This window comes from Dendropsophus ebraccatus, chromosome 1 (assembly GCF_027789765.1).
Source record: "Dendropsophus ebraccatus isolate aDenEbr1 chromosome 1, aDenEbr1.pat, whole genome shotgun sequence".
Classification (NCBI taxonomy): Eukaryota; Metazoa; Chordata; class Amphibia; order Anura; family Hylidae; genus Dendropsophus; species Dendropsophus ebraccatus.
Window position 1 is genome coordinate 211,578,637 of NC_091454.1, and position 24,801 is coordinate 211,603,437.

Genomic DNA, 24,801 nt, shown 5'->3' on the forward strand with positions numbered 1-24,801 from the left:
GCCGCCTCACCATTGGTCACAGCAGTGAGAGCCCGCCCCGGGGTGAGGCAGAACCGGCTCACTCCTCCTGTCAGCACAAGGCGGGCTTCGGACACACACGCCGAGTACCCCGGCTGTACACCGCCCACATCTACCGGTCCCGGGCCGGTTAGCATCCGACGCGAGAAAGTGAGGAGAAGCGACCGCCGAGCGCGCCCCCCTCCCCTCACACAGCGCTAGCTGAACGAAGAAGATTGGGCGGGAATTTTTAAATTTAAACGGTCTCCTAAACGCCTACAGCGAGGCAGGGAACCTGGTGCGCTGTGATTGGACGGGAGGTATGTGGGTTGCTATGACTACCGCCGTTGTTACACCGGTTCTCGTCAGTGATTGGATAGTAAGCGGGGCAGCTGAGTGTGTGGTGATGATTGACAGCAGAGGGCGGGACTGTTGATATGAGGTGTTGGGAAGGTGTAGTAATAGTAAATAATAATAATGGCGGCCTCTCATTGCTAGGAGCTGTTGTCATTTCATGCTCAGAATGGCTGCATAGTTGCTGACAGACTCCATTATACAGGGGCCTGTTCACACCTGTGCAGTTATTTCTATTGTTATGGTCTATGGTTGGAGCAGAATACAGATAATAGGGAAAGGTTTATGTTCCCCTTGTCCTTTTTGTGGTATATATATTGTACCATATATTTTGGCGTTCTGTTCAAGATGTGATGGTGAGGTATAAGACAATCGACGGGGGGCCCCATTGACTTCAATGACCTCAGTGTAGTCTGCTAGTGACCAAACAGTGGTCGTTTCTGGCTCTTATACATGTTTTTGAGGGCAGATGTCCTTGGCCAAGCTTGGCAGTGTGAGAGAGAATGTGTACAGGGGCGGATAGACTGCAGAGGGCCCATGTGCAAAAAATGTGCTTGGGCCCCCACTGACCTACCCATTGTACTGCTACCCATCTGCTTAGGGTACGTTCACACGTACCGGATCAGCAGTGGATTTTCTGCAGCTGATTTGATCTAAATAGCTGAACTCAGCATGAAATCATATCTGCTGCGGATCCGGTGTGTGAAGGCATCATTAAAGGGGTCATCAGTCATCAGGGTGCACTGGAGGAGTCTCTGGTGGGTCCTGATGTCTGTGCTGTACTGCAGTCGGTCCCAGTGTGGAACTGATGCTGGGGACACTCAAAAAAGCAGAGAGAAGCGACCCTCTTGACCCTGTCTCATCCTGGACTGATCTGTATCTGTCACCACAATTGTGAATAACAATAACTACAACTCTCAGCATGCCAAACACTTCTGGAGCTCTCAGCGTATGCTAGGAGTTGTAGTTCCTAGCGGGACAACCCTTTGAGATGTCTGTTCATATCTACTACAACTCCCAGCATATCCTGAGGGGTTCACGGGCTGTTTCTCCCCCATGTTTCTCTCCCCCATTCCCAGTTTTCTCTCCCTCATGCTTCTCTCTGTGTCCCCCCCCCCCCCCCTGTTTCTCCCTCATGCTTCTCTCCCCCATCCCCAGGTTTCTCTCCCCCATTGTTTTCTCCTGTTTCTCTCCCTCATCCCCAGGTTTCTCTCCCCCCCCCCCCCTTCCTCCTCACCTCCTCCGAGATGGTCACCGCTGCTGTCCGCCTCACCTACTGGCCGCCCGTAGGGCCCGGACGTGCTCCTCCAATCAGCGGAGACCGGGAGTGCGGTGCGCTGCGGCGGGCCGTAGCGCACACGTTGATTGGATGCGTGCATCACGGCCCGCCGCAACGCACCACGCTCCCGGTCTCCGCTGATTGGATAAGAGGAGCGCGTCCAGGCGCTACAGGCGGCCAGTAGGTGAGGCGGACAGCAGCAGCGGAGCGATCTGCAGGGGAACTTTCCCCGCCGCACACCCGACCTTGTGTCGCGGCACACTAGTGTGCCACGGCACACTGGTTGAAAATCACTGATATAGACATCAGGGAGACTGCAGCACTAGTGACACAGACAGCTTCCCCAGTGTAATGTCTATTCTAATGGTAACATGTATTATATAGACATCAGGGAGACTGCAGCACTAGTGACACAGACAGCTCCCCCAGTCTAATGTCTATTCTAATGGTAACGTATATAGACATCAGGAGAGGCTGCAGCACTAGTGACACAGACAGCTCCCCCAGTGTAATGTCTATTCTAATGCTAGCATGCATATAGACAGTATCTGCATGTAGCAGTGTTCGTGATAGCTATTAGAGATGAGCGAACCTGGAGCATGCTCGAGTTGATCCGAACCCGAACTTTCGGCATTTGATTAGCGGTGGCTGCTGAAGTTGGATAAAGCCCTAAGGCTATGTGGAAATCATGGATATAGTCATTGGCTGTATCCATGTTTTCCAGACAACCTTAGAGCTTTATCCAAGTTCAGCAGCCCCAGCTAATCAAATACTGAACATTCGGGTTCGGATCGACTCGAACCCGAACCCGGTTCGCTCATCTCTAATAGCTATCTTTGCCAAAATCAGGGCTTGTTCAGCCCTGCAGTTCCCAATATGGCCATTGGAGGCAGCAGTGGGGACAGTCAATGTAAAATAAATAAATCAAGTTTTCTTTAATAAAGCTATATTATAGATAGATTTTTTTTTTAAAGTCAGTGGATCTTTAACCCATTTCCTGTCCATTGGTCATTTTGTAAAACAGCCTGGAAAATCCCATTGTACAAAACTTTTCCACTCAGCACTTTATGACTTTACCGCAGGGTACACGGGAAGACACTTGTGTGCCATGTGACTGGTTTAACCCTTAACCTCAGTGATGGACTGGACTGCTGAGTTTGAAACGTGTTGGCCTTTTGTAATGTATTCCATTGCATTGACTCATGGATCTTTATGTTTGCTGTGTTTTCTGCATCAGTATACAATATGAGCCGTAGCCCCTGCTGTACACAGAAACTAGGCAAGATTTTGAACATAGTGACCCCTACTGGTTGTTTGGCGTATAACTTCCTTAGCATAGTAATGTCATACAGTGTGTTTTGCTATCTACCCTATATTATATTACTATATTGTTGTATATAATTTGTTTATGTATACCATATTGTTTCTATTATAGGCCACATTCATCAGTCCGGATCGATTCCGCCTTCACATTTACATTACTGGTAAAATGTTTCGAGAACAGATACAGGAGTATGTGGACGTGAGTCGGGAGATCATGAAAGTCATGGTGTCAGACGATGCCGCCGCCGTCCTGAAGAAGAGCCTTGACTGGCAGGAAGCCATGATTGACTCTCTTATAGAGACAGAGAGCCAGGTGTCGGACCTCTTTAGAGGTACAGTCTCCTGTGTGTCCGGATATAACAGGGTGGGTACAATAGTTACATCAGAGCTAATGTATCCTTATGAACTATCCCGTCTAGATTTCTTGTCTGTAGAAGATGAAGTAGCTCAGACCCTTCTGGAAACGGAAGAAGTGAAGCAGAAGACGTCGTCAAAACTGCGGAACATTGAGCAGGAGCTGCAGGCCGTATATGACAAGAACGGCTCCCTGGAAAGTAGCAACAAATATCCTTTATGGCCGAATGTGAGGGCAGACGTCTGATCCCAATTATCCAAAGTCTCGTGATTGTCAGCTATATTTTCTAATAGTCCCACATTAAGGCCTTATTCACACATTCAGTTATGTTTCAGGACCGTATATTATGACTGCAGTCGTGGTCCGCAATTTGCAAACAAATTGTCCTTAATGCCATACTTTTTTGCAGATCCATAAAAAAAAGTGGATAGATGATATTTAAAAAAGGTGGGAATAGTTGAAATGATATGGATCCATACTTTTTGTGGACATTATGGAAATCACTTCAGTAAGTTCGCATCGTAAGTTCGTAAGACTTCTACGCATCCCTATAACATACATTGTAAACAGCCCAATGAAAATCAATGGACCCTAAATTTGTCCCAGCCCAAGACTTGCAAGCAAATGTACCATCATTTTTTATTTTTTTTTGCAGTACCTTAGCGGCGTGGTCTTTTTTTTTCAAAATGCAGCCCTGTTCCTGCACTACTCCCTGGTGAGGCGGCTCTGCTTGATTCTAATGGAGGCGCGTCACGGAAGGGATGTCGCCGAGAGTGGGAACTGAGAAGTGTTTTAAAAAAAAGGACCGATGGTACATTTATTTTAAGAACAGGGACCAAAGTCTCCCATGGGAATGGAGCAGCAGGTTGTGCATGTAAAAAGTCACTTTATTCATTGTCTATGAGAGCACTGGACATGGCCAAATCTATTGCTAGGCTATCTCTGATGCTCCCATAGACAATGAATCAAGCATCAGCGAACAGTCTAAAGATCAGCAGTTCCCCACAATCTGGGACACCTATACCCATTCTGTGCATAGAGGAAAAGTGTTTAAGTTGGAATACCCCTTTAAGTAATGCCATCCCTATATCTGTTAGGAATACCCTTTTATCAGCTTTATTAAAAATAATAATAATAAGACTTAATGCTGCCATTGTTTCCTCAGTGCTGTGGGTTGTGCATATGAACTCTAATGAGTAGCATTGGCATGATGGTGGCACTACAACTACCAGCAACTGTACAAATAAAAGTCCCTTTGGTATCACTACTACTGTAAACCCAGGGCAACGAGAGGACCAGCGATACCACTGTATAATGGAGGACCGAAATAGCTGTATACTTATCCCCCATAGACTTCGAGGGAGACATTATAAGCATTCCTTTTCAGAATACCAGTATACATATGTGGATCACGTCACAATGGCTTTAGAAGTCATAAGGATTCCTTTTCAGAATACCAGTATACATATGTGGATCACGTCACAGTGACTTTAGTAGTCAGGTTTTGTGTCTTGTCACGTTATTTCCTCAATGTCCGTACATTCCTGCAAAAGGAGCTGGAGGAGGTGAAACTGCTGGAAGATGAAATTGCTGAGGTGGAGAGAGAGGCGACTGAGGACACTACCGTAGTCATTCCCTCTGCACTGTGAGTATTGCTGCCTCCTCTTTAGGGCTTGGCGAGGCCTACTAAGGCTCTTTTTATACCCTATTTCAGTGTTTGTGAGAGGTATATGTGGAGAGAATGATTTGATGGAAACCTTCTCCTGTACTTCTGACCGATATTATAGTATAGGCACACAATGGCTTCTATCACCCATAGGCTCCCATGTTAAAGGGGTATTCCAGTGAAAATCTCAAGTCTTCCGATACTTATCAGCTGCTGTATGTCCTGCAGGCAATGTTGTACAGGTTTGCTATGTGGATTTGCTGCTGCTGTGAACAGTTCCTGGCATGGACAGGGGTGGCAGCAGAGAACGCTATGTCAGACTGGAAAAAAAACATTACCTGTAGGATATACTGGAAGACTTTTAGATTTTTAAAAAGAAGTAAATTACAAATCTATTTAACTTTCTGGCACCAGTTGATTTGAAAGAAAAGGATAACACCTTTACGGAAAATACTGCTCAGTATACATCCTTTTACTGGAATAGTGTGGTCTTTTGGCCTTCATAAAGTGAATGAGAGACTTCAGATAAATTTTGTCATTTTAAGATTTCCTGGCACGTTCGGCAAGCAGCTACTGCTACAATGGTGCTCAAATTTCAAAACCAGAAATGTTATGCTTGCAGTCACCACTAGATGGCGCTCACTGCGTAGAGATGTTATGCCTGCAGTCACCACTAGATGGCGCTCACTGCGTAGAGATGTTATGCCTGCAGTCACCACTAGATGGCGCTCACTGCGTAGAGATGTTATGCCTGCAGTCACCACTAGATGGCGCTCACTGCGTAGAGATGTTATGCCTGCAGTCACCACTAGATGGCGCTCACTGCGTAGAGATGTTATGCCTGCAGTCACCACTAGATGAAGCTCACTGCATGGAGATGTTATGCCTGCAGTCACCACTAGATGAAGCTCACTGCATGGAGATGTTATGCCTGCAGTCACCACTAGATCGAGCGCACTGCATGGAGATTTTATGCCTGCACTCATCTCTAGATAGAGCTTATAAATAGAGATGTTATGCCTGCAGTCACCACTAGATGGGGCTCACTCCATATAGAGTTATTATTTATACTTAACCTTGAAGGATTACAGTGGCTGGGAAAAAAAAATACTTTTGAGATGTTACACAGACATATCTAGATTTTAGATTGGTTGGAGTCTTTATGCTGAGAAACCCACCAATTACTTAATATAACTGAAAGAAGAGTACTGCTATGCGCCTCAGTCCCCAGCTCACTGCTCAATCTGACATGTATAGGAGGTGGGCTGCATTGTAAGTCTATGAAGCCAGTCTCCTGCAAGTCAAGATCAAGCAGTGACCCGGTGAGCAAAGCACTCATTAGCATGCTTCTCCTGGCTATATCTACTGTTCAGTGGATTTCTCAGTACCCAGACTGATCTGATTTATTGACGTGTCTTTGTAACATATCAAAAGTTTTTTCTTATGTCACTGTAATACTTTTAAAACATATTCCTTTAGGGTATTCTGTATGTATGTCGTAAACGTGGGCTGCACTGCTGGGACCTGCTGTTTTCATATATCACATAGTAGAAGATGGAGATTTGCAAACATGCATGGTGGTCTGGTTTTAAAGGAGTTATCCAGGAATAGAAAAACCATAGCTGATTTCTTTCAAAAACAGCATCACCCCTGTGCTTCAATGGAACTGAGTTGCAATACCCCACACCCAAACTGGCGCTGTGTATGGATGAAATCGGCTATGGTTTCTCTAATCCTGGATAACCCCATCTTTGTACTTTTTGATGTGTTTTATGATGCGTCCACCTCTCTAGTGTGTTATAACACCGTCTGTGTTACATTTCCTTCTGCAGGTATATGGCAAAGCTGTTCCACTCAGTAACCAAGATCGACTGGGATTACAGTTGTGACGCCACACTCATCAAAGGCGGTATCCTTTCTTCTATGGCTCTCCTATTGTGGTTTACTATGGTTGTGTGCCACCTATGGGTTGAAGCCAAGCATTGACAATTGATATAATTCCTCATTTCAGTTACTATGCATTCACCAATAGCAATTGCAGTGTAGCCAGGATTGATCGGCAACATTGTGTGACTATTGGGGAACATGTGGCTTGTTATCAAACTCACGCATTCCTATGTATGGAAAGGACCTAAAGGTCCAGGTTGGGGCCAGCTTTAAGCAGCACTGGTCTGGGAGGTCCTAGTTGTACAAGGCACCCTCCCAACCCCTGCTACTAGTACATGCCATCTGTTCTTGTCACTGTAGGCTTCTACTGGAAGTCTGGTGATAACCTCATCTGCCTCCTGGTGTCGGTGTAAGGAAAAACATCCGATTACACAGAATATCACTTTATCCTTTTTGACATCTGATTTTGTAAAATTTTCATTAGCGTTCCAGAAAAATTGTTCATAAAACACAACCACACTTAAAGGGAACCAATCACCACCAGATCGCCCATACATTTAGTCTTAGGGCCCTATTACACGGAGCGATAGTCGGCCAAATCAGACAACTATCATCGGCTGATTCTGTCTTTTGGTCCTCGCCTAAAATCATCGGCCGCCATCTGTGCATCGCTACTAGGGAGGGTCCGAACCTGCCGAGGTTCAGGTTCGTACGAACCTGAACTCTTGGCAATGATTCCGCTGTCTGCCCGCTCCGCTGAGAGGGTGGATACAGCGGGAGGACAGCCTGGAAAACTGGCATACAGCCATAGCCATAGGCTTTATCCCAGTTTTCCAGGCGGTTCTCCCGCTGTATCCACCCGCTGCACGGAGCGGCCAGACAGCGGGGATCTGATGCCGAGCGTTCGGGTTCATACGAACCCGAACCTCGGCAGGTTTGGACCATCCTTAATCGCTACATGTAATAGCAATGCACGGCAGACAACTGTGTAAAAAACAAAACAAAAAACTTTAACATTAACTCTCCAGGCTCCTGGTGTTCTTCTGCCCTCTGCTCACTTCCTGGAGCTGCGACTGGCAGGGATCCGGTCCATTGATTGGCTAGCGGCCTGTTAGTTTAGAGACCCGCTCTGAAGCTACAGCAGCAGCTCTGGGAAGCGAGCAGAGGGCAGTGAACACTAGGAGCAGGCAGAGGTAAAGTATAACTGTTTAGGGCAAGGGCTGCACGGACATCGCTAACAATGCTAAACGATTATCAAGCCATGTCATAGGCTCAGTAAACGAGCGTCGATCTCTCAGATCAGCACTCGTTTACATTATTGATTAGACTGTAATCACGCCATCTAATAGGACCCTTAGGGTCCATTTACACAGAAAGATTATCTGTCAAAGATTTGAAGCCAAAGAGAGAAACAGACTATAAACAGAGATCAGGTCATAAAGGAAAGCCTGAGATTTCTCCTCTTTTCAAATCCATTCCTGGCTTTGGCTTTAAATCTTTGGCAGATAATGTGTCAGATAATCTTTCTGTGTAAATGCACCCTTATGCTGGGTTTACACGAAACGATAATTGGCCCGATCGTACGATTAACGATGTCGGAGTAACGATTTTTTTTTTCATAACGATCAGCGTTTAGACGGTACGATGTATCGTACGGAAAAATCGTTTTGCGATCGTACGCCCGCAGCCCGGCCCGCCCGCAGCCCGCCCAACCGCAGCCCCCTCCGCTGCCCTGATCGCCACCCCCGCCGCTCCGATCGCAGACAACAAATTTTTTTCAATCGATTTTTTCAATCGTTCGCCGCGTTTACACGTACGATTATCGTTCAAATTCGATCGTTATCGCGAAAATTCGCCCAATAATCGCTCCGTGTAAACGTAGCATTAGAAAGTCCTTTGAACGTTTTAACTGATGGCTAACAGCTTTCCTCATAGACCAATGCAAAAATCATAGAGCCGTTGGATACCTTGAACAATCCCATTGACAACATTGTGATCAGTTTTAGCATCTGTGCCAGAGGGAAGCTGAACAGGACTGATGGACAGTGGGCAGGGTCCTAACATTACTGACATCATTTTCACCCATGATATAGTAATATACATTATTATCAACTAAATTTCCTTTACTGTGGTGCCTTTTCAGTCCACTATGGAGGAGACATCGCTCAGCCCATAAGCATCGACAGCTCGCAGCACTCCAAGAGCTTCATCTGTGACTACCTCTGGAGCCTCCAGTCCACAGACTGGTGACCGGGCCTCAGTCCACAGCTCTAACCCCTGTTATCCTCCATGTTGTGTCACCTACTGTGGAACTACAAGGTGACATTTTTATTTGTGTATATCATGTTGTCTTTAGCCATTGACCGCCAGACATTTCACATTCTTCCTGTAAATAAAATTAAATGTCAATTTTTCCGGAAGCCTTTTCTATTGAGAGAATAAAAAAATAAAATAGATCACCCACCTTGCTATAATGATGGTAGTTGTAGTTTTGCAGCACTTCGTTAGATGGTCAGCTGATCCCGTGGCTTCGGCTGCCATATTTATAGCCACCTAACCACTGCCCACCAGGTTGGTATTCACCAAATTTTTGGACACACATACTCAACGACTTTTTTTTTCCCCCTTTTATTTAGTTTTTTCTTGGGAGCTATACATTGATGTTAATGCTGTTCGATACAATACATAATTAATTTATACATTTTCAATATACACACATATACAAATGTACATTTTACCCCATTAATCCCACTGTGGGATCAATCTAGTGGATTGAAATTATGTAGACACACAACAAGCTGTCCAAGCAAGTCCATAAGGTGTTCCTTAACCACTGTGTTTGTATGCATGTACCTGCCGGTTGCGGAGACTATGAAGGGTTTTGGAAAAGACTATTGCTACATTTGGCCATCACATAATGATAAAGGATGCCAGAAAATGGCAAGAAAGAAAGAAACGCAAAAACAATGACATGAGACCCATAATTCATATTAAAGGGCTTATCCGGGATTACAAAAACAGCGCCACCCATCCTCAGGTTGTATGTGGAGTTACAACTCGTCTCCATTAACTTCAGTGGAACTGAGCTGCAATACCACACCCAAACTGAGGAAAAAAGTAGCGCTGTTTCTGGAAAAAAGCGACATTTTTCTAATCCTGGATAACCCCTTTAATCAATGGCAGCTATTACACTGTGATATGGTTGCATCTTTATAGCCGGCCTTAGTTGGAACAGTTTGTCTCAGCCATCGGTAATCAAATGCTGCACACACTCGCGTTGGATTAAACCAAGCATGCTCAAAGTTCGGTCATCTCTAGTCATGTGGTACATTCTCAGTTGAAGGAAAATTACATGAAACTAGAAGAACTGTAGTGTCCTATCCATGCCTCGATGAAATATTGACAAATTAGGAACATTTCTGGAAATCTATGTTCCTGCCAGGTTGAACCAAAGACAACAATTTGGTATTTAAAGGATTTTTCTCTCCCAATGTTTCCAAAATAATTCATAATTTTCAATCCAGTCAGATAAGATTTAGGGGGGCTCTGATAATTCCCTTTTAGAGATACAAAAGTATTTTGATATCTTGGCTCAATACTTCTTGGTCACAAGAGACTTGACAGGTGTAGGAGTCCCATTTCCTGAAGACACCGTAGTCTCCAAACCCTCCTGCTTGTGCGATGACTTTTCAGATTTGCTTGTGCTTCGTTCAATGACCGGGAAGAACCCGAATCTCCCTCTTGTCTCTCCATCTTCATTGACAAAGCAAAAGAAGCAGACCAGCTTCAGAATGGCTCTCCTAATGTCTCTGCTAGTCAATGTGTAGATGATTGGGTTTAGAAAAGAGTTGATCATGGCCAAACCAAGAAAATAATCAGCTTTTAGTAGGACGGGGCATGCATTAACTTCACACGACACATCGAAGAGGAGAAGGACGAAAAGAGGAAGCCAACAGCCGATGAAGGTTCCTACCACAATGGTAACAGTTTTTAACAAGGCCATGTATTTTTGGGACTTTCTCAATGCTCCCTTCCTTAGTGTGCCAAGCCTTTGACTGTTCAGCTTAACAATCCTATAGATGCGTAGATAGAGGACAACAATGGAGATAAGGATGGCCAGAAAGATGGTGATGCAAAACAAAATGTAATCCTTGGAATATAGGGGTAGGATGGTAGAGCAAGAAGGAAGGTTGGAGATACAGTTCCATCCCAGTATTGGAAGAACCCCCAACAGGATAGAGACGAGCCAGCTTGCGCCTACGAGCAAAGCCATTCGTCCCTGTTTGTCTCCACTGTAGAGCTTCATGCGAACCATGGTGATGTGTCGTTCTATAGCAATCGCAAGCAGGCTAAAGATTGAGGCAGTCAATGTAACAAAAACACCCCCTTCCCTTACAAACCACATAACAGGGGTTAGCCGGAGTGTGTTTGCCCCCGACAATATAATATTAACCATGTATGCCACTCCAGCCAGGAGGTCGGACAAAGTCAAGTTGCCTAGGAGGTAGAACATAGGCGAATGAAACTTCTTGTTGCGCCATAAAGCCAAAAGTACAATAAGGTTCTCCAGAACGATGAGGACGCATACCACCAAGAAGACCACAGCCTCTGCCTTTAGTCCACCCTTGTATCTGCTGGTGCTCAGCTTGCCTGTGTAGTTGTAATGAAGAGCGATAACGCTATTGTTTTGGTATTCCCTGTACAACCGGCTTAGGTGATACTGGTGCGTTACACCATCCATGGTTCACGGCTGGTCTGGAAAATTAGAACTTTGACCTGACCAACAGAAGACGAATGGTCAGCAACATCCAGAAGTATATAATCCCGGCATGGATTGTTGGTTTCCCATGTATTTTGCTGTCTCATCCGAAAGACCTACACATTTTATGTTGCTGCATTTCCACCAGGTCTCCACATAGTGTCAGTGTTCCCTCATCTAATATCCGCACCTCCGCACATGGCGAAGTGACCTAGAAGAAGAAAAGAGAGATGAAAACTTAGAGCAATATTTAATTTCCAGAAAAAAAGTAGATTGTGAATATATCAGAAACTAATGCACAACTTATTTAAAGGGCATAAAGTAAAATATGTGCAAACAAGAAGTAACAGAGAACATACAGTGGGATGTACACTAGTATCGGAACCTACTCTAATACAAAAGCAATGATATAATATACAGTGAACAATGTAGAAACAAGCTAGATGAAATACCATATGACAGCAATGCTCCATAAGAATAATGCCAGTAGTTATGAATTCTGATCTGCGGAGCTGACACTCTAAAGATTACGACGAAGAATAATAGAAGAAGCTCTGACCTGTAGGGATTAGTTCTGATCTTCTGGCAGCATTATATGCAGTGAGCTCAACTCTGCCTGGTACTTTCTTTTGTGTTAATATCTAGACTTCCTACTTTTCGAGATCCACGAGGCTCGGCCCTTTGTTTTAACAGGCTCCTGTCGACACTGATTCATCTTTCGGAGGAAAAGTGCCAAATATTTAGGCTACGCAGGCAACATTAAGATGACGGAGCAACTTTTACACGTGTTTGCTGTGATAGCTGTGCCATCATGCAACACCTTAATGCAGGACACACCAGAACGATGTTGGGGCTCTATTATTATTCAAGCAATATCACAGCCAGTAGATGCTTCCAGCAAAATTGAAAAAGTCTGGAATCTCGGATTAAGAGTTTCTCAGGTTCTGTTAATGTTGGATTAAGGGACTTTTGCCATATCATAACCTAATGTTTGTACAACTCAAGATGGACTCCATGTGTCTTTTCTGTAAAGCTGGCATAACAAGGGGATTATGGTCAACTGTTGTTTCAGCTTGTCTGCTTATATCCATCCCTTCACTCTACCGATCAGAAGGCTCCACACATATCCCAGAAAAGCAGAGAAAGATCAAAAATTCAGACATTTTTTCTTTTTTTTTTTTAAATTTAAAGCCATATGGCTCTCCAGAGCTGAAGCTGTTGGCATCTATCAGCCCCAATACTTACATGGGCTATGTATGGCAGAGAAGAGCCATACTACCTTCCCATCGGCCCCATTACGCTGGCTGATAAACCAAATAGGCTGATAATTGTTATTACGACCAGGAATCAGCCAAGAAATAGAGGACATGTGGCCAACAAACGATAGAGGTCCAACGATCCAGTGATTGAGACGTCTGTATCTTCGAACAAATGCCAATCTATGAGTGCTCACGTTATACAGTAATCCACCCATTTAATACCATCCTAAGACACAATCCAAGTTGTCCAACCTCTGTTGCAGACCTCATTGAGTTTCTCTAGTTCAGAAAACCCATTAGCCAATAGCGGAAGGTCTCCCAATCTATTTGCAAGAAATGAAAGCAACTACAAAGAGTGTTTTAACCCTTGGAGGACCTGTCCTGCATTAAATAGACAACCCAGTTATGTGAATTGATGCTATGTAAGGGTACGTTTACACTGAGGAAAACAGGTGGAAATTCCAACCAGAACCCCCGCCGCGGGTCATCATAATCTGTTGTACACCTTCGCTCAAAGAATTGACATGTTTTTGACTATGTCTGTCTTACATATAATAGATGGTAGATTCCCATTACCCACAACCAGGGTGGTTTCACACATGACACTGTCATTTTGCTGCGTGGCCGATTACCACCCAGTGTGAAAAAAAAAAGTGCCATTTGCTCAAGGGGAAACTCTTTTCGACTGAAAACCCACAGATCCGCAGCGTGAACATTCACCATAAGTTGTATTGACGAACATACAGTATCTGCCAGCCTGGAGGATAACGTTCCTCTGATATTGAGAATGTAAGATATACAATACAGTAAATAATATAATAAAAAGCAGATTATATTCTCACATGGAGATTTTTTTTCGGACCACAAAGTGAAGGGGAATGAGGGAGTGGAGACTAGAACACGCACATAGACGTAAGAGGCCGCCAGCATGTACCTGACAGTAATAATTACATTGTACACGTCCTGTCATGTCACTTCATGGAACGCTCTCACACAGTAGAAATTAAAGTAATCTCATGAGTTCATCAGAAATAGACAAAACCTAAAATTAAAACAAACTTGCTGCCAATGTCCTAAAGAGCCTTTCCTGGAGTTCTTTATATGATTGTCCCCACCAGACATGCCTACCTTTTTACTGACAACAAACTTCGTGACCACCAGTACAGAACAATAGTGGTGGCACCTTCTCCCAATGATGTCATAATCCTCTATCATTTATCTGTGTTTCCCTTTTGGAGAAATGTTCCATGTGGGGGCCATACATATAAATCCATTGTAACCATGTCAACTCGTTTCCTTGCTTAGGGTACGTAATGAGCGCAACCCGAGCATGGATACGACCATAGACTGTATCCAACTTCTTCAGCCACCGGTAATCAAGTGTTGAACAATCAGACTTGAGCATGCTACTCAGGACTATGGTCAACCCCACAGCACAGGCCCCTGAGTCATTGGTTGGAGTCCCTTGGCTTTACCTGGCCATATCTCAGTTCTGAATATTTTGGGTTTACAGAATATGTGACCAAAAAGCATTGTCAGTAGTTCCACTTGTGATGAGCTGGAGGCTAGTAGTTATAGTGGGCTTCCAGCTCGCCCTGTAGTTAAAAAGATAACGTCGTCAAACTGAAATACCCCTTTAAGACCCAAAGTTGGCTAAGCCCATCAATGGCGTGATTCGGTGAAAACGGCTAACAATGTAATGTGTTCCAGTGCAATGCTTATAAAGAGTTACTAATAGACTGTCCTGCAAACCTAGCCTAAAAGAGTAGCAGGACTTAGGTAACAAAGTCCAATGATATCTTGACCTCTCTACACCATGACATGCTAGAATAGAAATGGAGGTGGAATTCCCCTTTAATGACCTGTAAACCTTTCGATGCCATGCGACTGAAGTTTGTGCTTTACACGTATTCTTTTTCCCCCACCCCTAAACCACTGATTCTTTACATTTATGACTTTCTGGCGATGCAGTATAATAAAAGTGTAAACCACAAATGTCACAGATGGTTAGAGGCAGGGCTGGTACGCTGCAAGTAGCCTGTGACTGCTGCAAGTCATATTTCATTTCACTTCAGCACAATATTGGGGTACAAGCGAATCCATCATCTGCAACTCACTGCTGACGCTGTTAGGTCAAGGAGACATATGGTACCATCAATATATCCATCTGTGCTTCCAGAATTTAGAATGAATGCTGTTATTCTCTGGTGAGAGGCAGCAGATCCCTCCCTCATCATGTGCATATCCCCTATAGGGTTGATCGGCTATCCCTCAGAAGTATGTTCACATCACGTATGAAAAAGTATCTGTTGGCCATTGGTATTTGCAGCAACTTTGTGCTGTGCACGGGGTAGAGACTGTTCCCCCTTTACTTGCATGTACCCATAAACTGCAGTGCCACATAGAGGAACTTCAGAGCTATGCAGCTGGAAGTGCCGACCCATAATAAAGTATAATCGTTCTATACAGATCACCATAGTGAGGACACAACTATGAGGGTACTTTTCCAAATCGGCAAAAAGAAGAAGTTAATGGGATAAAGAGAACCGGTGGTTGTTACTAATAATAAGTACAAGAAAGCCAAGGATTCCCTGACCTCTGTCTGTGCGGTTTCTGTGTCTCTTCAATGTCTCCAAGTTCTCTTCCAGGGGAATTTCAGAGATATATAAAGATTCTCTTAAAGAATAAATAAATTTAGCTAGACTTCCCCTTTAAGCTACACAAATACTGATACTTAGTCCTTGTAATAAGATATCGGTACCCCAATAATCACTTGGCAGTGTGTACGATTCGCCTGCATTGCCACCATAGGCAAAAAGTAGTATTACACCATTCTCATTGCAACTAATGGGCTGCCTCTGTATGACATGGACGTGCTGAGTCCTCCTGAGTGAGTGACGCTCTTGGGATCTAATAGATCAGAATCTGAAATGTTTCAATTACCTAAGAATGGCCTAAGAGGATTTCCGTACCAGAGAACAGACGTTGTCTCCTCTTACACCTGTATTGTTATATGGCCTCTGACCTTCTAAAAAAACATGGGGTTCACTATTTTGTTTTCTCCACAATATGGGTAACGAAACAAGCCAGTGTTTTACTCCACTCCGCTCTTTACTTCCTCTTTTTTCTTTTTGTTTTTTTACTGTAAAGACAAAAAAAGCTCAAAAAGGAAATCCAAAGCCTTCTGACCCCAGCAGACCCGAGCATAAATTACTCCTCAATAAAGAAAACAAGGGGGGTGGGGGGATTCATCAAGACTGGCGTCTCGTACATCAGTCCAAAAGGGGTATTGTGGCAAAGAAATATATATATATATATATATATATATATATATATATATATATATATTTGTAATATCATTTTATTAAATATGTATGAATTTTTTTTTTTATATTATATAGAGTGCCATCGGCAATAGGTGGTATGGCCCCTCTGCTACCACCAATGGCTGTGTCAGGAACTGCAGGGCAGCTCAAGCCCTGGTCTTGTCACAGATACATATCACTAGTGCTGCTGTATGGAGATACTGAGCCTCCCCTGATGTCTATATAATAGATATATAGACTAGACATTACATGTGGGGAAGCTGTCTGTGTCCAGAGGGCTGCAGCTACAGCTAGTGATACAGACAGCTTCCCCAGGTGCTATGTCTATCCTAATGCTAACATGTATTATCGAGACATTAGGGGAAGCTCAGTATCTGGATGCAGCAGCACTAGCGATATCTAACTGTGCTGGGATCAGGGCTTGAGCAGCCCTGCAGTTCCCAACACAGCCACTACCCCTTACTGCTGCTGCTCAATGAAAAAAAATACCACCTATTGTTTATGTGCTATAATCATGTGCTCAGGTTATTATACAGACATAGTTGTTTTCTGGTTGCAGTAGATTTCCTGAAACGCGCCGGACATCTATTATTTCCCATGAAGCAGGAAAGTTTATCTCTAGCTATTTATATAAGGGCGTCCTCTTCACATCCCTCTATAAAAGTCAAAAACAACACTGTCTTCCCCTGCAGACAGACAATAGATGGCGGTGTCTGTGAGATGGGAAGGAGTCGGACAATCTCAGAGGACCCACAGTTATAGTATTATGGTGTCAGGGAGAGGAATTTTACGGAGCGACGACCACACCAGTATTTAGATGTACATCTTGTTGTTCCCTCTGCTTCCTGCAGGTGTCACTAGTAACCTCAGTTACTAAATCCAGATAATCGACGATGCTCCTGATCTTTATGTGCCCGCTCCTGATCTTTATGTGCCCTACTTTTCTATCTGTGTGAGCTCTCTAGGACAACCAGTCACTAAGAAATAACCTATCCCAACCACAGCGTGCACTGAGAAGACATATGCCGGGGCAGAGATCTCCAACCTTTGGCTCTGAACCACAACCCCCAGCATGCGTTGACAGCTGCAGGCTCAAAGCACATTGCGAGTAGTTGAAGTTTTGCTGCAACACTTCACAGTACAAATGTATAGAACAAGCTTTGTTTTATATGCTGGAAGATTTCAGCTCTGAAGCTTGAACTATTGTAATGCAGCTCAGCTCTAGAACTTCATTCTGTATGGCATTTGAAAAGAATTAGAATATAGGCTGGTCCATCTGGTGACAGATTGCTTTTCAAAACACTGACACCTCCAGGCCATTAGGTGGTACTGCATATCTGGACAAAAATTCAGTAGAACCTTCTCATCTTCTGCTTGCCACCATCTATAAATAATTTACTCCACTATTTTGTGCCAAAAATGGTGGCTATCATTCATAATTGGTAATAATTTTTCACTATATTGCACTATATAGTACATTGTATGGCAAGGCATGATAGTAGTATTTAGCATGACATAGAGGTGTTATCTGACACTATATGGTGGTATTGTATATTATACTCTGGTTCGGCATAGTATTGGATGGTCATGAGTGTATTATCTAACACTATATGATGGGACTACATGGCGGTATACTTGGCACTATTAAACTTATTTGCATGGCATAGTGTTATTATTTGGCACTGTATGGTACTGCTATTTGGCACTATATGATGGTATTGAATATGTATTGTGCTATTATTTAGCACTATGTTGTTATTTTTTAGGTACTATATGATACTGGTATCTTGCACTATATGGTGGTATTATATTATATGTATTTTGCTATTACCTAGCATTATGTTGTGTTATTATTTAGGTACTATATGATACTGGTATCTGGCACTATATGATGGTATTATCTGATATGTATTGTGCTATTATTTAGCACTATGTTGTGTTATTTTTTAGGTACTATATGATACTGGTATCTGGCACTATATGATGGTATTATCTGATATGTATTGTGCTATTATTTAGCACTATATTGTGTTATTTTTTAGGTACTATATGATACTGGTATCTGGCACTATATGATGGTATTCTCTGATATATACTGTGCTGGTATCTTTCACTATATGTTTGTACAATTTAGTTTAGCATAATGGTATTATCTGTCACTAGATTATTCTGTTATTTGGGCTATATCACACTTATTTTATACTACATGGTGGTATTTTCTGGCACAGATTGGTGGTATTGTTTGGGATTGGCATGATATTCTTTTTTATGGCTTACATAGTGCTGGGACAGCACAGTCACCGGGCAGGCTGCAGTCTCTCCACACTTACTTGCTAATCGCATATGAATTGGTCATTGAGCTTATGCCCGGGGGTCCAGTGACAGGTCCCATAGAAATTGTAATCCGCTCACTGTACACAACACTAGTGCGCATCCCATTACACCAACAACCATGGCCTGAGGCCACACTCTCAGGAGTGTAAACAGCACCCGCTATTGCTACCGCTTATACTGACCCCATGTATACTGTCTGTATACAATACAAATACAGAACCCAGGGCAGGTAACATGGGATGGCAAACACTGGATGTAACTGCACAGTGCTCTGCAGCCAGATTACTGGTGATGTGCTGGAAATCATACACTCATAGACATCTATGATCAGCTTAACACTTGGAGGCTATAGTATCTATCATCTATCTACTACCTATCTATCTATCTATCTATCTATCTATCTATCTATCTTTATTCTATCTATTATCTCCTATCTATTATCTCCTTTCTATCTATCATCTATCTATCTATCTATCTATCTATCTATCTATCTATCTATCTATCTATCATCTACCTATCTATCTCCTATCTATCTATGTATTATCTATTTATCATCTATCTATTTATTTATCATCTATCACCTAACTTTCATTTATCTATCTATCTATCTATCTATCTATCTATCTATCTATCTATCTTTATTCTATCTATTATCTCCTATCTATTATCTCCTATCTATCTATCTATCTATCTATCTATCTATCTATCTATCTATCTATCATCTATCTATCTATCTACCTATCTATCTCCTATCTATCTATTTATTTATCATCTATCACCTATCTATCTATCTATCTATCTCCTATTTAACTATCTATCTATCTATCTATCTATCTATCTATCTCTCTATCTCCTATTTAACTATCTATCTATCTATCTCCTATCTATATCTCTATCTCTTTATCTCTCTCCTATCTATCTATCTCTCTCCTATCTATCTCCTATCTATCTCCTATCTATCTCCTATCTATCTATCTATCTATCTATCTATCTATCTATCTTCCTTCATCTCACAATTTATTACTTATCCATCTACTACGATACAAACATCTTCTCCACATAGTAAAAATATTAAATGCAGACGATTGCTCAGCCTGTTCTCACGTTACAGAAACCAGTTTTTGGCTTTGCTCTATATACTGTATAATCAGCAAGTGAATCAGTCATAGTTACCATTTCCCCAACTTTCCCTGCAGGAAGGATAGAATGTTCTCCCACTAATCTGCCTTTTGTGCCCAACCAGAGATGAGGTAATGCCCCGAGCCATGACCCATCCATCATATAGTCCATCAAGAGGTGACAAGGGACGGCTCTGGCGAGGACCATGCAGGCTGCCCCGCAGAGCTTACACTCTATTCTAGGCAGGCTATACTATCCTATACCTCTCTGCACATCTGGAATGAATCTTGCACTAGAGCAGGGGATAGCTGAGATGCAGCATACCATTGCTGTGCACTGCAGGCTCTTAAGGAGAGATGGGGAGTGCAAGGAAGATAAGAAATCCAAAAAATGAAGATGATGGAAGAAGTTGTAGTTCTTGTGTGCGACTTACTGTGAGAGGCGAAGTTCTGATGTCCAAGCTTGCCAGGTTCTTGGAGGAGCAGCGGAGAGCTCCCAGGTCTGTGGCTGTTAGCAGATAAGACTGAGCCCTCCTCCTCCTCCCTGCGCTGTGCTCCCAGCCCTGCCCAGTCTCTACACTTACAATAGCCTGCCCCTGTGCCTGCCCCACAGTTATCCTCCATACACAGGTCTCTAGCTGCTCACACTGGATCCTCAACATTTCCTGCTCTCTCCTCAAAGTTTCCTCCAGTCACCTTTGGTCACATTCACACCGAGCAGTTTTGTCGCAGAAATCTCCACTGTATGACTGTTCCCTTCACCCTTATCAATGCCCACCTTACCCGTATGACTGTCCCCCTTACCCGTATGACTGTCCCCCTCACCGTATGGCTGTCCCCCTAACCCGTATGACTGTCCCCTTCAGCTGTATGACTGCCCCCTCACCCCTATGACTGTCCCACTAACCTGTATGACTGCCCCCTCACCCCTATGACTGTCCTTATCACCCGTATGACTGTCTCCTTCACGGTATGACTGCCCCCTGACCCCTATGACTGTCCCGCTTCACCCCTATGACTGTCCCCTTCACCCTTATGACTGCCCCCCTTACCTGTATGACTGTCCCCTTCACCCTTATGACTGCCCTCACCCGTATGACTGCCCCCTCACCCCTATGACTGTCCCGCTTCACCCCTATGACTGTCCCCTTCACCCTTATGACTGCCCCCCTTACCTGTATGACTGTCCCCTTCACCCTTATGACTGCCCTCACCCGTATGACTGCCCCCCTCACCTGTATGACTGCCCCCTCACCCCTATGACTGTCCTTATCACCCGTATGACTGTCCCCTTCAGCTGTATGACTGCCCCCTCACCCCTATGACTGTCCCACTAACCTGTATGACTGCCCCCTCACCCCTATGACTGTCCTTATCACCCGTATGACTGTCTCCTTCACGGTATGACTGCCCCCTGACCCCTATGACTGTCCCGCTTCACCCCTATGACTGTCCCCTTCACCCTTATGACTGCCCCCCTTACCTGTATGACTGTCCCCTTCACCCTTATGACTGCCCTCACCCGTATGACTGCCCCCCTCACCTGTATGACTGCCCCCCTCACCCTTATGACTGCCCCCCTCACCCTTATGACTGCCCCCCTCACCCGTATGACTGCCCCCTCACCCCTATGACTGTCCTCAGCCGCATGACTGTCCCCCTCACCTGTATGACTGTCCCCTTCACCCCTATGACTGCCCCATCTCCCGTATGACTATCCCACTCACCGGTATGACTGTCCCCTTTACCCGTATGACTGTCCCCTTCACCCGTATGACTGCCCCCCCTCACCCGTATGACTCAGATTCCACCTTTCATTCCTCACAGGCTCTTTGGGAAATGAAAGGTGGAATCTGATTGGTTGCTAGGGGCAACTGAGACAGTTTTACTATATACATATGTAATATGTTTATATTATATATAAAATGTGTTGCTTTACCGTGGCTTTGTTATGTTTTATACAGTACATAGGGTTCATACTTGGACATCTGCGAACACACAGACTTATTTAAGGAACCTTCCAGAGAGAAGAGGAAGGCGTTCTCTAGGCTTGCCTTTTTTCTGAGAGGAACAGAAGGTCATTAGCCGTCTATCACAGTCCTCATGGCCACCATGGCCTTAGTCTTTCACAGGTGATATAACTATACTCAGTGCATCAGGTATTATCAGAGGTGATATAACTATACTGAGTGCATCGGGTATTATCACAGGTGATATTATTATACTCAGTGCATCAGGTATTATGCACAGGTGTTGTATGGGATATCCTCAAAACATGACCTGTAGGTGGTCTGTGAAGCCTGGAAATGGGACGCACTGGTCTAGAGTATTGTAGAGGGGCAAGGATGACACAAGCCTCCCCTCCCGCTGGGAGTTAGTTGGAGGCCCAGGATAGTTTAGGGCCATACCTGTTCCTGCTCAGAAATGTGTTATTGTCACCATTATCCCATGGGATACATACACCGTGACATACTGTACAGCCTTTGGGGATAAGCAAAATGGTGCATAGCTGTAATACCAAACACAACCTGAGGACAAGTGTGGTGCTGTTTTTGCAAGAAAAATGTTCTAAGCTTGCATTACCCCTTTAACATAGGTTCTGTTATCTGTCACCCAGGATAGGTGGCAAATCAGAACAAATCAATCAAATATTTCCCACAATAGATAAACCAGTCTTGATGAAATTTCTAAAAAAAAAAAAAAGGGGGGGGGAAATGCTTTTACAGTATGGTGGAACATCATCAGCTTTCTCAATAGAAAATACATAGGAAAAGTAATGTTGATCATTGCAGCAAATAGTGTTGCGGTTTCCGAGCCATTATGGCGCCCCCTACAGGTTAAACTTTGCATTACATTAAGACCAGTCAGATTGATGGATTATATATGGACAGCCGAGTTCCTCTGCCGCATTGAGTGGAGTGCGAGCAGGAGACCCCTCTGTATTGCCTCTATAGGCCATATTAGGACATACGGAAAGGGATGTCCCATCAGGATGGTGAAACATTGTAAATGGAGGAAACCATAAAATCAGATCCTTCCTTAGAGTCCCAGGCAGCCCCGCCAATGACTATATGATGTGCTGCTGGTTTACACTAAAGGAAGGGGAATTTATAGTAAAGATGACCACTTTATTCCTGGTTTACTAGCAGCATCCATGTAGTGTCCACAGATGCTGATCATATAGGGTGCTGATATAGATATATATATAGATATATATATATATATATATATATACACACACACACACACACATATACAGAGGCTATTAATAGTTTCAGCCGCCTCGGCCATTGATGTGAGTATGACCATGGTTGTGTGCATAGAATTACAGAAGTAAGGAAAGTTAAACATAAACCACAGCTGTAACAAAATGTCACCAGAAAATGCTCAAGGACGGAAGGAGACCTCTAGCAAACAGCTCCAGGGCTGTGCGGGCTCCCCCAGCTAACAGCTGAATCCGTAGTGGAAGGAAGGACGCTGACTAGTGGCTTATATTAGGTCAATGTTACTCCTTTGTACCACCCACAAGTTGTTGCATACTGCAGGTATATAAGTGGTGATGTTGTAGTGTTAAAGTTTTACCACAAGATGTTGCTATTGTAAGTATATGTACTTAGTTGATGCACGGCTGTAGAGCTGAAAGGATTATTATTTGTATGTCACATGGATCTGTAGACCAATAAACGTGTTTTCTTCTTCTGTCCTATCATTTCTCTCTTTACTTCTTACATATGCACTCTTCACCCATTCACAGCACACCTTACAGGGGCTGTAGATAGGAAGTCACATGGGTAGAGTAAATGTAGAGGTCTTTTGTCACTGGACTCTGTAGAGGAAGGACACAAGCCAGAACGCTCTCTATAGTAGTCTAGTTGGGCCCTGGCCAGGTCCCCAGTCTCAGTGTGCAGTCTAGAAGCAGACTCATGCACATGCAGTGTTAAACCCTTCACTAGAGAGGACAAGATTATCTCAACCCACACCATGGACAAGGAGAGTCACAGTGCAGGACAGTATCCATAAAGCAAGGCTAGGAACTGATCAGGATAGAGCAAAGTTGCTAGAAACCTATGAACTCTATCTCGCAGCATGTGTGTCAGCAGGGAACCCTCAGCATTCCGCTCATCCCAGGTAATAAGGTCTGGGGCTTGTGTCACCCACTAGGACAGGTCCCCTGACCCTGGTAGGGCAATAGGTGGTGCGAAGACCCAAAGGTCAAAACACAGGCAAAAGTATTCTCTCGTTCTTCTCATCTTCATCCCATTCTCTCTTTCTTCATCCCGGCAGAGCACAGTACTAACTGGGTTGGGACTCTCATGGCATCCTCCTCTACTACTCTGATTCTTTTGTTTATCTCTCAGCACGCAACTAAGTCCACACGACTGTACTACTCCCTATCCTCTCACTTCAGGTCTGGATCCTAACTTATCAAGTGTCTTTTTAAGTGTAAAGTATCAGTTTAATCATTGTCTGCTATTACACTAAACGATTATCATTCAAAACCGAACGATTTAATGATTTTTCGAACGATAATTGTTCCGTATAATGCCACTCTGAAGGATCGGGCATGTTAATATTCTACCTGTACCCTGTACAGTCCTGACAACATCTGTCAGGAAGGAGTCAGCCATACAAAGTGATAGTTGGACAGTCCCGATGATATCAGTTCGGACAACTTTTCCCTTATGTGTACATGCACCTTTAAATCCCTTTAAAGGATTATGCCAAGATTATAACTCATCACCCATCGACAGGTTTGGACCTCTGTGGATTCTCTCCATGAGTGGGTGGAGCAGCAGTCGCGCATGCCCACTAGCAGAGTGCCTACGGTTAATCACACCAGTCGTTTAGAGAGAAATGGTGCAGCAGCGCTCTTGCTGGACTGTAAGCCCCCCCTTGGGATAAACCTACACAGTGGTGTCCAACCTAGATACGCCCAGCTGTTGGGAGTTGTATTGTCTCGTCAGCTGGAGAGCCACAGGTTGGCGACGACTACTCTTTCGATTCCCTCACGTATCCTGGTCCTCCTATACCCCTGTGGGCAGGTATGGGTTAAGTGCATCCTAATTCCTATACTTAAGAGGCAAACGCACACGCCCAGCCCAATAATGCAGCCTTTTCAATCACAAAGGCCCATTAAACAAAAG

The 24,801-nt window shown here is 43.9% G+C and overlaps 2 protein-coding genes across 7 annotated transcripts; one reads left to right on the top strand and one right to left on the bottom strand.

Annotated features, from left to right (window-relative positions):
• On the top strand, positions 1–9,275 carry SPC24 (SPC24 component of NDC80 kinetochore complex). Of its 5 annotated transcripts, none has more exons than XM_069946487.1 (6): positions 1–317; positions 3,066–3,285; positions 3,373–3,517; positions 4,849–4,953; positions 6,807–6,883; positions 9,005–9,275. In XM_069946487.1, exons 2-6 carry the CDS (start codon positions 3,120–3,122, stop codon positions 9,109–9,111), a joined length of 600 nt encoding a protein of 199 aa, XP_069802588.1. In that variant the 5' UTR covers positions 1–317; positions 3,066–3,119; the 3' UTR covers positions 9,112–9,275. The 5 variants fall into 5 exon arrangements, with proteins under 5 accessions (XP_069802588.1, XP_069802614.1, XP_069802597.1 ...); XM_069946513.1 differs by having other exon boundaries at positions 14–168; XM_069946496.1 differs by lacking the exon at positions 1–317 and adding an exon at positions 396–450.
• A 212-nt stretch (positions 9,276–9,487) lies between these two features.
• S1PR5 (sphingosine-1-phosphate receptor 5) lies at positions 9,488–20,194 on the bottom strand. 2 transcript variants are annotated; one of them, XM_069973891.1, is made up of 2 exons: positions 20,092–20,194; positions 9,488–11,831 (listed from the first exon to the last, which is right to left on the bottom strand). In XM_069973891.1, exon 2 carries the CDS (start codon positions 11,600–11,602, stop codon positions 10,454–10,456), a length of 1,149 nt encoding a protein of 382 aa, XP_069829992.1. In that variant the 5' UTR covers positions 11,603–11,831; positions 20,092–20,194; the 3' UTR covers positions 9,488–10,453. The 2 variants fall into 2 exon arrangements, with proteins under 2 accessions (XP_069829992.1, XP_069830060.1); XM_069973959.1 differs by lacking the exon at positions 20,092–20,194 and adding an exon at positions 12,180–12,254.
• Positions 20,195–24,801: the final 4,607 nt, after the last annotated feature.